This window comes from Tinamus guttatus, unplaced genomic scaffold, assembly GCF_059628265.1.
Source record: "Tinamus guttatus ecotype Peru unplaced genomic scaffold, ASM5962826v1 Tinamus_guttatus_pri_ptg000240l, whole genome shotgun sequence".
Taxonomy (NCBI): domain Eukaryota; kingdom Metazoa; phylum Chordata; class Aves; order Tinamiformes; family Tinamidae; genus Tinamus; species Tinamus guttatus.
Genome location: NW_028288774.1, coordinates 13,330,543 through 13,346,526, shown reverse-complemented (window position 1 = coordinate 13,346,526; position 15,984 = coordinate 13,330,543). Strand labels below are relative to the sequence as shown.

Sequence of the window (15,984 nt, the reverse complement as noted above, 5' to 3'; positions counted from 1 at the left end):
GCAGCGGGTCAAAAAAGGGCCAAAGTGGTCACTTAAGGGTGAAGTCCCAAACACCAAAGCAGTGCCAAGGCACATTGACCATCATTTGGTGATTGAGTAAAAAATATGCTAATTTATTGGTGGCAATTCTCTCTTTTTATGGTTTCAAGCAGTTAAGACAAGTGGCCTGCTTAAGAGCTTTTCACTCAAAAAGATTAAACAAAATGGTTTGTCAGGGATGCTTGGCTGTTTTATGTCTTTGTTAATTTTTTTTTTCTGCACAGACTGTACCGATGACTATCACATTGCCCAAAAAGCCATCTCTCCTCTCCAAGCATTACTTGGTTAATAAATACATCAGCTCTAATTGCTTAATAGTTCTATGTTCATTTGCTCCTTAGCAAGATTAAAACGAAATACATCTTTTGTATTACCACCTTCTATCAAGACTGTCTGCATAAAGGTCACAGAAAAAAGTTTAAATTTAGTAGGAAATTTACTTAAGGACATTAGTGTAAATGATACTGTGTTTAAAATGACATAAAAGAGCGAAAGGTGATTTCAGTAATGCAAAGAAAATGGTTTCTGAATACTGATAAGGACACTTATCCCTCATACCACACACAATTTTAGGCAGCATTATACATTAAAATCCCTCTACCGGGGTAATAACATGTAGCTACTTTCCCACCCACTAACACAAGTAAGAGCAACTCATTAACATTTAATTAAATATGCTCCTGACATCCTTAGAAACATGTCACGCTTTGTTATTGAAGGTTGTGGCCTACTTTCTATGTACATTTTAAAACAAAATAAACTATTTATAAAAGAGCGATTTAGTGCAGCAAATGAGACATTTTTAATTAGGAGGCATATTCAAATATTTTTTAAAACTGTTCTGAACAGCAGAAATATAAGGCAACGAATTAATAACATCTGACGCATATTTTATGTATTTCACAAAACCAAACATAAGAGATGGGATTAGCTCCACCTTTTGGGTTCTAAATAGTGAAACAAAACTGTTTCTCTTACCTCAATGGTGAACTGCTTCCTTTTTAATCTAAAAGCAAGGTCCTTCGTGTCTGACACATCACAGATCAAGCAATTAAGCCGAGGAATCTGATGAACGTGAATCAAACCTTGTGAAAAGAAAAAGGAGGAAAAAAAATTAGGAAAACGCTGTCATCCAGATGCATAAATTAAAGAGTCTTACAGCCGAATTCTGTATATTTACACACACTCATCCTCCCCTTTTTAAACTGGAGCTTACTACCAGAAGCAATGAAGCAAACGGTGCGATTATACTCAAGTAATCAAGCAGAATAAGATAAACAGAAATCCTTGTGCGAGGAAAACTAATTGCACTTTGGTACAGAAGTACAGATGTAAAGAGGGATCTTAATACTTGTCAAAACTACAGCCGGTTTGTGTGTGATTTTCTCTTGTATTTACAGTAAGCAAATATGGCTATCACCTTGCATGCTGCCCACGGCACCACTGAGTGATCTTTATTTTATTAAATGCACCAGTAAGCAGCCAGCAAAACAAGGCTTATGGGTTACTGATAACCACTGAAGCTCTAATGAGAACTTTGCTGTGCCTCGAAAATAATTTTAAAAAAAGCCAGTGGAAAATAACAATTTAGATGCTGCTTTTTGATATGCTTTATCCCCTCTATCTTCCTAAAAGAAACACATTTGTTGCATGCAAGAGCTTTATATAGCCGTTCAGATTTTTGTAACAGTACTAGATACACTGCAAGCTCTGCATTCTGTCAGCTGAAACTCAAGCTGATTTTTTCTGACAAGGACGCTGGATGGTTTTTGTGCAGCCTAATATAGCTTCTGAACAACCTAAGGGTGAATTTCTACAGCTGAAAACCAAGAAAATTCTATGGGGCTTCTCAATTACTGGCCTATATTTGCTATTCAGGAAGGCAGAGTCTAAATGGAAATACAGAACATTTAGAAAAGATGTCTAACTTGAAAATGGCAGCTGTGAAAAACCAAGAAAGCCCTTACTGAAAATATGGCAGAGTATCATTTAGGGAATTACTTATTTTTTAAAGGGAGAATAAAAGGAGATTTTTTTTATGAAAATTGGAAGATTTTACACAGCACAATTTATGCACATACTAATTATAAAAATCAAAATTACTAGAAAAATATTATTACATGCTTATGCCTTCTACTATTTTTTTTTTGAGTTCAAAATGTAACTATGATATGCAAGCAGTTATAGTACAGGGATGCAAAAACATTGTTCTATAAATTTTATTTAAAGATTGTCTGTACCGTTTTCACTTTTATTATTTTACTGACTTTTCAGCCATGTAAATTTACAGACATCTTAATAAAATTACTAATGCATGATTAATTGAAGAATGCAATAATTTAATCAAACTTTTCCTCACTAATGGCCAAATCTTCTACCATCTGCAGTAAATAATCTTAAATACATATTTCTAAGTAAAAATAATTCACCCTGTTAAAACCATTTAAAAAACCTACCTATTTTTAAAATGTTAAATACAGCTTGCCTGAAATATCTCTAAAGCTATTTATTGCCATGTAAGTAGTACCAAAATCATGAGAGCATACAGTTCCACAGCAAAACAGGAAATATCTGTTAAAATACACGCGTTGTCCTGAAGGATCCCTTCAGCACTTTGAAAAAGTGTATCAAAATGACAGAACTATGTTAGCATAAACAAACACCAAATCTCACTTATACAATTGGATAATTAGGCAAATTATTCTAGCTTTTGTTCAGAGCTTCCTTTTAATCTGCCTCCTTTTTCATATAATCAAATATTCTTCGCTTGCTCAGCCAAAAAACAATTTGGTTGAAATTATTAAATTTACTTATTTTAAAATAAATATAATAATTTATTATTATATTTAATATAATAAAATTATATTAAATTTAAATTTATTTAAATTTAAATTTAAATTTAAATTTATTAATTTTAAATAATTATTTATATTTAAAATATTTTTATTTTTAACTTAATTTTAAAATTAATTTATTATTCATTTATTATGATTTATTAAATTCTAGCCTGCACAGACAGTGGTGTCTCAGCACCATCTTTGCCTCTTTTTCCACATGCTCTGCTATGGAAAACACTGCCACATTCGCACATGTTTACAGCAGCTTTCGGATAAGCAGTTTACTTTCAACTAGAGGTTTCCATGGAACTACAGTAGTATCACAATAATAATAGCTGTAATTTATGCACACTCGGAGCACCGCGCTGGATTAGCTAAAACTGCTTGTTATTCACTGCTAGGGCTATGTATAACTTCTAATCTCATCTTTTAAAATTTAAATAGTTCTGCTGCAGCAGCTTACCAAATCTTTGGGAAACAAACCACAAGATTAAACACCCCTACCTGTTTTGAAGATCAATCACTTGAAAGCTTGCAAAAAATTATATGTCTTTACACGAAAATCAGTTTCATATTTTAAATGCTGCACATACCCACATTCATTACGTCAAATGTATAACTGCCGTTACAAAAAACCGCAGAGCAGTATGCTCTTTTCAGGGAAAGTTTACATATTACATCATTTAGCAGTTTATTCGCCTTAATATAAGCTATGTTTTTCCATGTTCTCTATTTAAAACTTGGCAGATCAGGAGTATTGATTTCATGACAAGTTCAGCTCACTGGTCAGGGGATTGCCAAGCCTCCCCTGCATGCGAATTCCCCAGAGCCTGCCTGGTGAGATGCACGTCTGATTGAGCTGTGCCTCCCTAATACGCCCTGACAACATGCAAGGAGTTGCCATGTTGCCTTTGCAGCCCTAATGCACTTTGCTGAAAATTTCCCTAACTCAAGACTGGTTAGCAAGGAGAAAAATTTAAGAGGTAAATTCACAAATAAAATCAATAGCTGCTTTATAGCGGATACTCCAATTGGAGGGAAAGCCGCTAAGTGCCCCAGAAACGCTCAGGGCAGGCTTTTTGCGTTGCTAAAGATGGTACTTACCGTGGTAATCCTTGTATAATGGATTGGTTTCTCTCTCAGAGCCAATAAATGATTCAAGACCAACTACCACATCTGACAAGTTTGTTACACGTTCCATAATTGCTTTATTCTGTAAGACACGGAAACAAAATACACATCCTATATGATGAAAAAGGTAATTAATGTTCATGGAGTAAACCTTGGTCTTCTCGGTGACAAACTGAAGACAAAAAATAGGTCATCAATACCTAGAAAACATCTCCAAGGTTTTTCCAAAAGCAAAACCAAACCAAAAAACTCTGAAATGTGATTCTAAAGAAATACAGACACTCGACATGAAGAAACCATAAAAAAGCCAACTCGGAGCTACTTCTCTCTCCTTTCTCCAAATGTAACACACACATTTGCTCACTGCAGAGGTAATGAGAAACACAGGCAGTAGTTAAGCACTTTTCATTGACTTCTGTCATGAATCAGATGCCCGGCTTTTTGTGTGCTCTGGAAACCTTCTTCTTTAATGCACTTAGGTACATCATGCCCAATATTTTGAGAAAGCAAACACATTTGCTCATTTTGCTCATCATAGGAAAAGACCTGATTAAAAAGTAAAAGCAAAGTATTTTTTTTCAGAAATCATCTTTCTAAAAGTACCTCATTACATAGCACATGAACCTGAAGCTCCAAACAGAAGTGTCTTGTGTCAATGTATTTGCAATTTATAAGTGAATTCATCTCCTGTTCAACAACGCATTGTCACATGCCTTATATCAGCTATTTTTCTGCACAATTTTAAACTTAATTTTATATAACAGAAAGCAATATTAAAAGACCACAACGGAGATCTTCATAGGTAACCAAGCATAAAATGATCTGATGATACTTTGATGACATCACTAAGTAACAAACAAAAGAGACAAAATGCACTAAAAGCAAAAAACTCCTTTAAGACAGGAAGCACTCACCCTAAAGCTGCCTGTACAGCTTATACGCTCTTGTTCTGGATGGCTGTGGACTCTGTAGACCTACTTAAATACCCAGCATTCCAAGATCAACCACTTCAAAAAATCCACTCAAAATAAGAAGAATTAGCTCTGTATCTCTAAGTTATAATTTTGTATTTTTTATATCTTTTTAAAGCCTTTTGTATATTCTATAAACTTCTATAATCTGTGACCAACTTTGTATGAAAGGTCCATTTAAATACATACAAAGAATATCAGTAAACTACTTTATAAATAATAGTTTATATATTAAATAGGACCAGAGATAAGGGGGACAACCCAAGATGTATTAATAAAGCCTACACATTACACTGGCACATGGGTTTATTGCAACAAGGAACAAAACACCAGCTGCTTTCACATTTCCACATTTGAACAACTTAGCCTCTTCTCCTAGCCACCAAGAAGCCTCCAAAGGCAGACATGAAATGTGGCCATTTCCTATTCCTGTTGGCAAAGGATCCAATCTCTTCTTAGACCATTACATAAGGCAACCTGTGGCCTGCTCTGCACACACCAATGTGCTCAGGCTGGAAGGTATAAACGCGTTGCCCAGCACCCTTATGCTCCCTCCCTTTCCCACCTTATGGACCAGATGGCAATAAATCCTGGGAACTGATCTCTTTTCAAGGCCACTATTTGTGCCAAGGCCAAAAGGGTATATCCCCTTGGAATCTGAGAACTTCAATTTCATCTACAAAGGCAACTTCATAATTTATGGTAAAATAAAGTTATGCTACCGAATTTCCTTCCTGAGGTCTAACACAACCTTGCCTACGCATCAGACACCAATCTTGGATACTGTGTGCCCTAATTACATCTTCCACTGAAATATTAAAGCAGACTTGCAAATCATTTCCCCTTCAAGGCAGAGAGACAGAATACTATATTTTAATGGAGCATCTTGGTCACATTATCGATAACTTCAGGGGCAATCACATAGATTGGAAGTTACCTTATTTTACCAGCCCACTGCAGGTTGTTAGATGTTACTTCTCACAGGTGAGCAACACAACTGTTATATGGATAAATTCTGATGATTTCTGGAAGTTAACTTAAACTCTTAGCAGAGAAAAACTATTATACCATTTGAAAAAATGTTTGCTGTCTATTAATGTTTCTGGTTTGCTAGCACTGAAAATCAACAGGCTATGAAAGCTATGGATAGAAAAAAAAAAAAAGGCCAACCATCAACATATTTTCATCACTAAGTCCTGTAACTCCTAAGAACAGCATGTTTGCTGTTTAGTCTTAATTCTGTAAAAATTGAAGAATGCCATTAAGTGCAGTGCTGCTGAGACAGCAATTCAATATTTGCCTACCAGTACCTAGGTCAGGACTAGTTTCAGCTGTTTTCTGACGTGCAGTCCCTTTGCCTATGTTGATTCTGTTGCTGCTTTTACGCTAAGTCAAAATACTCTCCTGGCTTTATGCGGGGTATCTTGGGAAATATTTTGCACAATGACTTGCCACAACACAGAGATGTTTGCTTATGTGGCATTGCTGTCGCAGATCTATATCTATCTTGTATTTTCTAGTTTGCAATGTTCAGCACATTAATGTGCACTCGATGCTGACGTCAGCACCCGGATAGTTGTGATGTATGGCACCCTGACATAAACACACAAATCATGTTGCCCCATCTGGGCTCGAAAATGCAACAGAGCTCCAGATCTTCCTCCAGCCCCATACAAATCTACCTCCTGCTTCTGGCATAAACTTGGCAGCTCTGGAGATGAGCCAGGACATGGTTAGGAGGGAAGCCAGGAACAGGGAGATTCAGGGAAAGAGTTTGTTGGCAGCTAGGAGAGGTATTGTTTTAAATTACATTAAAAATAAATAAATAAAAACCAACACCCACAACTCAATCCTGGAAAGTTTTCAGTCTTGCTAGATGCACTACAGCTTTCCTAAATCAGTTAGAAAAATTACATTTTGGCTGAACTAACAACATGGTAGAAACCTTGTTGTGCAGGCTGGGCTGAGCATCCATTCTACACCTTTGTGTTGTGTTTTAGACAGAAATTTTCTTTGAAGCTCAAAATTGTAATATTTGGGCTCAACCAAATGGTACTTTCAACATGTTGTCTTAAGAAAAATCCATTTAGCTAGTTTGATATTTAAATGGAAACTATATGGGTGCATCTATCAGCTTCTCAGAAAAGGAGTTTATTGCAAAAATGCTTTGTTCCTCTAATTTATTCAAAGAAGCTATGAATAATCATTTGTGTATGATTAAAATACTTACCTACAAATAAAGCAGTTCAAATTTTAACTTATGTTCAACTACAAAGCATGGTATTCTACTAACACAAATATGCGTATAGTTATGTATGCTCAGATTTACATACTGAAATTAATACTATTTATTTTTACTGGTCTGACTTTCTGCATATCACAGTTTTATCATTACTCCTACTCATCATATCAATCTTGGTTCATCTAGAATACACATCAAAAAAATTTCTTTCTACACTCCAGTTATTCGTTCTCCTTTAAAATCCTGTCGAAAATTTTACAAAACCTAGATATGCATCCTCCCCTTATTTTCTGAGTTTCTAAAGGAATTAAAAACCTCAAAGTTTATTTAATGAAAATGTTCACATTCTTAGTCTTTGCGATAAAGGGAGCAAACAAAAAGTTACTTAAAACAATTTTTCTATACATGGCAGTCAATATTTAAGAAGAAAATAGAAGACATACAGTACTACAGTAAAATCTAACTAGAAAAAAAGCCTCTACAAATACATAAAGCTTTAGAGTCACAGATTTCATATTTGCACTTCTTCTCTAATAGCTTGAGTTAAGACTCAAACATAATATACTGAGCAGAAATTTAGGAATTATACAATGAAGCCTCTTCTCAAACAACAATATGCATATTTTTGACAGATAGGGTTATATTCAACTTTTGAACCTTTTTCTTTTGGTAAAGTAACTCCATCACTGATTTCTCTTAAAAACACTTAGTTAAAAGATAATACAGATAATAAAAGATAATAAAACCATCCACCTAGGAAAAGCGAACCCTAAAATAGCTTTCATTACCTAAAATATGTTAAAAAGAACAATGGCAGTAGACACAACGTTTAAAGGTGAACTCAGTTATTGAAACATTTGTATCAAGGTTTATCAGAAGTGTTAGATTGACCAGAGTCATCATTCTCAAATGTCAAATACCCCCCCAAAAACTGTTAGATGAACAATTGTAAGGCCCAGGCTGGGTAAACCTGTAATTATAAGCAAGTTTAATAAGAATGTTTTGAATTTAAAGCACATTTTGGTTACAAGTTCACAAGTTAGTGAGCTCACAAGTTAGTTATGGCTATATTTGTCTCTACTATACTTTGTTGTAAAGCTGAAGTGCTATTATAATATACCTTATCACATCGCACTGTAATGGAACACTGACTGGGCATGCAATAGATGAAATAACGCTAGATATTTGCTGAGAAATGATCATACAACATAGAAATGTCTTTACCACATACAAATATTTATCACTTGTTATTACTACTTAAACCTCAATCTATTTTAAAATGAATAGGTAAATTATTAATATTTAAGAAACATTACTTAAAGATCAATCACCATTTGTCAGTTATTACTACTAGTAAAAACCCCAGAATTACCCTTAAACTTTATTTTGGTAAATAAACACGAGTCACCTTTCCAGTCAACATCAAGTCACTTCTCAATAATTTAAGTATTAAGCCTCTGCATCAACTTTATAGAGATACAGTTTTTAAGTCTTTTACTAGTCACAAATCCTGAAAATATAACACATGCTCTGCCTAAAAGCACTATATTGGTAATAAACAGAGATTGTGTAGACTAAAATTATACAATTAGTCAAACTTAAAGCTTAGCAACAGAACTTAAGTATAAATGTCTGCTCACATGGGGAAATTGCAGAATAGCTTTTGGTTAATTTGCTTATATATCCACCACTTTATATTGCTGTATTAGCTAATTCAAGCAGCGAATAGCATCTTTGAATAATTTCATTATTAAGTTACAGAAGCAACAAAAGGACATGCAGCAAAGACATGAGAAGGTCATTAGATGCAACATACTCCTAATATTGGGAAGGGAGTGACAAAGCATCTGTTAGCCGGTAGGCTACATGATGCATTAATTCCAGATTTTGGTTGATTTGTTTCTTTTTAATAACATAATAAAGTTAAAGTTTCTTTTTAATAATATTTGCACTGGAAGTCTGTATAAATGCAGAATCCTTCAAATGAGAAGCTAGTCAGAACGAGTATTTTTCTAACTTAAAGCCTCAAAACACTTGACCATGGCTACCTTCTCTTACACTTAAAATGCTGCTGCTGCTATGAGAATTCAGCGACCATTATCTCTAATTACTATTAGCATTTTTTTCAGATGAAGGTAGACAATATAGTATCTAATTAAACAATTCTGGATAATTTTTAAGAAAGTAACAGTCAGAAAATCCAAATGAAATATTATAAATTATTATACAAATATTATACATTCACAAAAACGCCTTTGTATCTTCACTAAATATGAATGGCCTGAACTTTTCTAATACTTAAGGTCAAAAAGAACACAATGCCAACAAACCTCACTGACTTATATATATATATTCATTATTGTAGGGTACCAAGGTTTGCTGTCATGATATTCTGTAAAATAAATGTTGTCTCAAACGATACAGGCAAAAAAAGTCTGGAACAGTTACTGCTGAAGCATATGAAAATGAAACTAAAATTACAGAGTTTAAATAAAACTTTTCATCTGTTGACCTCCAAGAGCTTTACAAAGAACAGGCAAGCACCACATTCCCCATTTATAAGCAAGGTGGCAAGTGCAGAGACATCACATGAGCTGCCCAGGGTTAGAAGCAAGTCACTAGCAAGCCGGGAAGCCAGGCAGGCTCTTCTGTGAATTCCCGGCCACCGTCATCATTTTGAGGCTGAGACCAGGGTTCTAGGGTAACATGGAAATACTGGGTGGAAGGGTGAAAATATGGGAGAGCAAATGGGGAAGGCAAGGTGCTGAAATCCAGTTATCTTGCTGGAAGCGGTGACAGGTGAACAGGAAGGTAAGGGGGGGAGCTTTTTTGAGCTGAATCTGTGCTCAGTGCTTTCCCCTTCTGCCTCCCATTTCCTAACAGACTGAAAAATGAATGGCACATTTTGAAACCTTATTTCAGAGCCATAACAAAGCTGCTAAAATAATCTATTTGAGACTAACTGGGTTAACCAAAAATCTTAAGAGTCTACCAGCAGTTATTCATCATTAAAAAAAAAGGCTAAGAGGATAAAAAGGTTTTGAAGGAGAGATAAAAATAGTGTCTTGTAATTTTGTCTGAAAAAAAACACTGCAGTTTGTTTACCCAGGCTAACTATTCCTGCAACTTCAATTCTTTAAACATGGACATCTATTTTATTCACAAGTGACCACAAGGAACCCCACTATTATTGCCCTTACTAGACCACAAACACCAAATGGAACAACTAATTGATCATTTGTGATCAAGTGGCCAGATTCCAAGATATAAAATCATTTAAAAACTAATCCCTTATTCAGGGTCAAATTATAGGCTGTCACCAGGAGCAGGCTGGCAAGGCTGGCTCCAGATGGGAAAGTGGCAGGGCAAAAGGCAGAGGTGGGGTGGAAAGGCTGGGGAGGCTGGAAGGGACAGAGCAGAACAAAAGACTTGACTGCTCCCTCTGCTGGCAAGGCCCTCACCTGCTTTAATTTTTAACTAATGAGTAGGCATTTCTTTAATTATTTACCCTCTGGCCGATAAATAATGCAGAATGTTCCTTCCTCAGTCTGTTGCTGTGTGTTTGCACATTTTTGAACTTATGGTGCCCTATTTCACTAGAATCATTTGTCACAGGATTAAGGCACAGGCACTTACCTAATGGTAAAGTTGCTCATTTGGCATTTTAATCGTTCACAAAGCAAAGGTCAAAATGAATCTGTTTACCTGAGAAAATGTATTTAAATCGCCTATGCATTTTATATTTCATTTACATATTTCATAATATTAGTATATATTGTTCACCACCTGATACTACATTAAGAATTATGTTAGGTAGCAATGAGATCATATAAAAGGAAAGCTAAATACACAAAAACAGCCGTGCACGACGGCACATCAGGCAGAAAAGCCCTGCTCTTCCACCCAGGTCTCAACCAGGGAGGCCAGAGACAACATTTGCACTGAAACCAAATTAAAACCCACGGAGAAGTCCCTCATTACTTGATTTGTGCTATGAATTAATAGCTGCCATAAGAACCCTTTGGAAAAAAAATCTGCTGTAGGGTTTTGGCCTCCAACCAGCAGCTCCCAGGGCAGGAGGGCTGAGCGTTCTTGCCCGCTGCTCTCACCGGAGCGCTGGCTGCGGAGCTCCTCCAGCTCCTGCCTTTCCAGAAGGCTCCAGCCCAGGCATCCTCGCCTGCCAGTTGCTTTGCTGATTTTAATCTCCCAGGACTTCCTTACAGTGGCTCCACTATGCTGAACTGGCACTTGCTCCTAGAAGTGAGTTATTATTAAACTTGTAGGTCAATTGTGGCACTAACAACTCTTTGGAAGCTTTCAGCCACGGTGTACAATTTGCTGGTCTAATTAAATATTAATTCTAAGTGTTACATTCTGCGGCTAAGAGCTTTTATTTTCCATCATCAGTCTGGAAGAGAAAGAGGTTACAAGGCTAATTTAATCTTTTTTTTTTTTTTTTTCTCCTGCCCCTTAGCATTAAAGCTTAACTACACAGGCACAAAAACATCATTAAAGATGCAGTATTCCTTTTTATTATGATTATATTGTAATTAATAGAGCAGGCCTAAACACAAGGATTTAAAACTGGATTCTGAAATTTCAGGGTTTTTCAACATCAAAAGTTCATATAAAAATGTCTTTATGAACGCAATATTCAGTTATTTGGAGGCCATTTAAGACAGGAAATATATATATATGCAATGATTTAAACAACAACAGTTTAAAAATATAAATAAATATTTCAGAACAAAGTAAAATATTTCATTTATTATTTATTATTATTTATTCATTTATTTCATATTTATTGCAACACTGTTGAGACATTTTTGGGAAGAACTTATGAAAAAACTATTTTTGCTTCAGAGAAGCTACCGTACTGCCACGCGCTAGGAGAATTCCTTGCTTACGGTGGTAACTACATTGTCCCGCACTGCTTAAAGCCATGTTTCTAATTTTTACTTATCGCTGTCCAAATGGGCTCAAAACATGAGCCTCTTCCGTCTGCTTCCATAACAGTTGGGTCCATGTCTGGACACTGGGCATTATATTAACTACTTAGTCCAGTAGCCAAAAGCTTCCATATGCTTGAACAGATGACTATCTCCATACTGTGATGGGATATTTAACTGTTTAGATCTAATATTGCAGCAGAGAGACTTGGTTCTAAATCTTAGCTGATTTTTAATGTTTTCAGGTGGGTATTTACAAATTACATGGATAAAATGTAAAACAAAACAGAGCCATGTTGCATATACTCCTTAACTTCCAAAAACAATGATTTTGGAAGAGTGATTTTTTTTGTCTGAAAAACAGGTTACCGAGGAGGTGGTAATAAAGATGCAAATATTATCTCCCTCTATAAAGGATAATATATTGAAATAAGAATGCTGTTACAAGCATGCTATTTTAACATTTAATGTGACTATCTTATCATAATCAAGCTAAGTCAAGTGAAGGCCAATTACTAGAGGGGTGTAAAGAGTTTCACACGTACACACCATTTGTTTTTTAAATTGGTAGTGGTTACCAAATCAGAAATGGTAAGGCAAAAACACAGCCTCTGAGCAACTATAAACTTGTTTTCTTAAACAGTAAAATATTTCAATTTCTTTTGCAACTTGATTAGCAAATTTTGTATATAACAACAGAAATCAAAAACACAATTTACTGTCACACAGTTACACTTTAAATGGTACACTTTTACACACTGTCAGAAACTTTTGGTTCTGTTTTTCTTTATGTGGCTGCTAAGCTAGATTTTCCATGTGTGATTGTGTATGTATTAAAAAGCGAGCTGAAAAATGCCAATTTGGGAAAACATAAGGACAATTTCATCTTCATACTTGCTATCTTGCAGAGGATTTCAGAGCTTAACTGTGATAAGCTACATGACACTTGATCTTGATACAAATTCGTATATAATGACTGTATCATCAAACGCATCTGAAAGTTATTCAGCATTTTACACTTGTGAACTCTGAGAACTTAGAGGTCCAAGGCATGCAATTATTCCTAGCTCTTGTCGAAGGAATAAAGATTTCAAACTGTGAGAAATTCACAAGCTTTGGGAGTTGACATCTCATAATCGTATAGTAGCAATGGATTCTCAAGCCATCTATAGCTTGACTTTGAGTTTAGTCGCTAAATTACTCGGTGTGAACACAAAAGCCTATGGATGTGAAAAGGTTTGTGTCTAATTTTTTCTACACCGAAACATACAGTTACTCAATACATGTCAGTGAATTCAGAGCATCAAAGCATTAATATTGTAGGAAATGAATTTTTAAACACATTGGATGAAATACTGAAAATACCTTGCTAAACAGAACGTCAGACTCTGAGGAGAAGTTCTGTAGCTAGGCTTATTCATACTGACTTTTCATTAGTTAATTAATTTCCCTTGGTACATGCTGACAAATACAGTTGTTAGCCCTTACCAGTAACAAAGCTTCACATTCAAAAATAAAGGATGGCTTCAATGTAAGAGATGGGCTTTCTTTCAGTAAATACAAATGTGGAATAACATTAGAGCTATAATTATGTCTAATATTACAACATTATTGTGCATATTTTAAGTACGATTAGTGATTTTAAGTAAGAAAAAAGAAAAATGGGAAATATCTGAAATTCTAATTTAGTGCTTTGCAAATATCCAGCAGTGATACTGAAGTCCTTTAGGTCACATGCTATAGCACAAAAATTTTCAATTGGGTATTAAAATTATCAGAGTATCAAAATATAGGAAAAATAGCTCTTGTTTGTTTTTATAAGATTTCTTAAATGTGGAAAGTGTAATAACAAATCTATCATCATGTTGCTCATGCTTAGTTTAAAAAAATGGAAGCATTTTTCCCTTTTTAAAGGCACAATCTCATTTTATAGGCACAATGCATTTTCAAGAGGCGGTAGAAAGACTTGAAAAATAACCTTCCATCAACTATTTTAATCACATTCATAAGTATCTCAATATTTATCACCTGACAGACAGGGTAAGATAAGAGTACGTTCAATCAGTAGAAAATATCAATCAAGTAAAACTTGTCACACATCATGTGCATAAATTTTATAATTGGATAAGTTTTCAGTGAAATCCTTGAAATCCGCTTCTACATTCCTGATTTTATTTTAGATGAGCAAATAATTTTCTCCTGTGCACTTTTTATACTAGAGATGTCATCAAGAAAATATAAAGAACATGTTTTGGACTAAAACTTCTTCATAATATTCTGAAACACTTCTGTATACAACCAGACTCTTTATAATTTGCGCCTTGTGTCTTAACCAACATTCAGCCTTAGAGAAGGCTGTGACAGCATTCAGTGTCCCATCCAAGTGGGTGAAAGAGCATCATATTCTAACAGATGCAATTCAAAATTATTAATTCCAAAAGAATGAATAGCTGGAATAATATTAGAGCTATTCCAAAACATTGGCGGATATGTATTACAGACAGAAAAGCATGAAGAACAAAATCACTGTTCAATGTTGATAAGTGATCAAAGAGAGCAGAAACATTAGAATGTGGGAAATAGGAGGAAACAATCTTCATCTATTGAGAGTTCAAGTTTATATGCGTGTGTGTTTGTTTGTGTATCTAAGTATACACACACTGCTTCTTCACCAATGTAAGTAGCACTCGTGGCTGTCAGAAACAAGACATGGGTTAGTACTAAAAAGTACTTCAAGATAAAGCATGTAACAACTATTTTTGTGCATGTATGCTCCTAGTATGGACATAAAATATTGATGACATTTGGGCTTTGAATTTAAGTTTAGTTTCATGGAAATTACCCATCTAAAGACTTTGCTTGCGGAACAACTCATTAAAACCACTGGGAAGCAAAAGAGTGTAGCAGATATAGAAAGATTTGGTTAGGGAGTAAGTGTGAAATTTACTCCGCTTACAGAAAAAAATTGCATGCATTTTCTGTGCCTTCAGTGTCCTTTAAGATTCCACAGAGAAAGGATATGCTAGAACTTACTTTTTGATCAAATTAAACACATATGCAGAAATGCACTTGAAAAAATACAACAAAACCCCTCCCCTCATTCTCTCGCAAAGAAAAGATATTTTCTTTCCTTTTTTTTAATCCAGTAAGAAACCTCAGCAGCAGAATGGCGAGTGGCTGGGCTGTGAGAATGTGAGCAGCTGCTGTTATTATAAGGCAAGGTCTGTCTCCGGCTTGAGCCGGGGCGCGCACATGTTCGGCTGTCCTCTCATCTTGCCATCCTCACCAATTAACTATTAACGCGGAGGGCTGGACACAGGCTCTCAGGGGCTCTTTAACAGGCTTCTCGGAGAGCCGAACAACTACACAGCAGGGCTCTGGGAACCCAGTAATGGGGGGTATAAGGAACCCTCCAGCAGCTTTGCTCCTCCTAATGACAGTTCTCGACATAGCTTAGTGCTTAAGGAAGGATACATGAGGTAGAACAATTTCAACAAAATACTTAATGCTCTCATTTGTTTAATGCTGCTAAGCAAAGATTCTGGAAATCTTTTTTTTTTTTTTTTTTTCCTCCCCCCCTTCGGAATATTCTAGCACCATAGGACAATCCTGCTAGAATCCAAAAATAAAAGTTATATTAAAAAACTAATTTCAACCCTAACTCGACTGGAATTGATTTATATGGAATTGAAAAAAAAAAAGTTCGAGACAAACAGAACTTTGTCCTTTAGTCTTCTTTTTTTCCCCTAGAAACTTGCTCAAGGGACAAATCTAGAATGGTTCTTTAAAACATGCTCACCTCTTACCGACATAAT

The 15,984-nt window shown here is 35.3% G+C and overlaps 1 protein-coding gene across 1 annotated transcript in view; it reads right to left on the bottom strand.

Moving 5' to 3' along the window:
* The window catches only part of ELP4 (elongator acetyltransferase complex subunit 4), a 123,141-nt gene that overhangs the window by 63,177 nt on the left and 43,980 nt on the right, over positions 1-15,984 (bottom strand). The window contains exons 8-9 of the mRNA XM_010226643.2: positions 3,981-4,089; positions 1,018-1,124 (exon numbers count right to left, since the gene is read on the bottom strand). Coding sequence (XP_010224945.2) covers positions 1,018-1,124; positions 3,981-4,089 — 216 coding nt within the window. The remainder of the gene's footprint in view (positions 1-1,017; positions 1,125-3,980; positions 4,090-15,984) is intronic.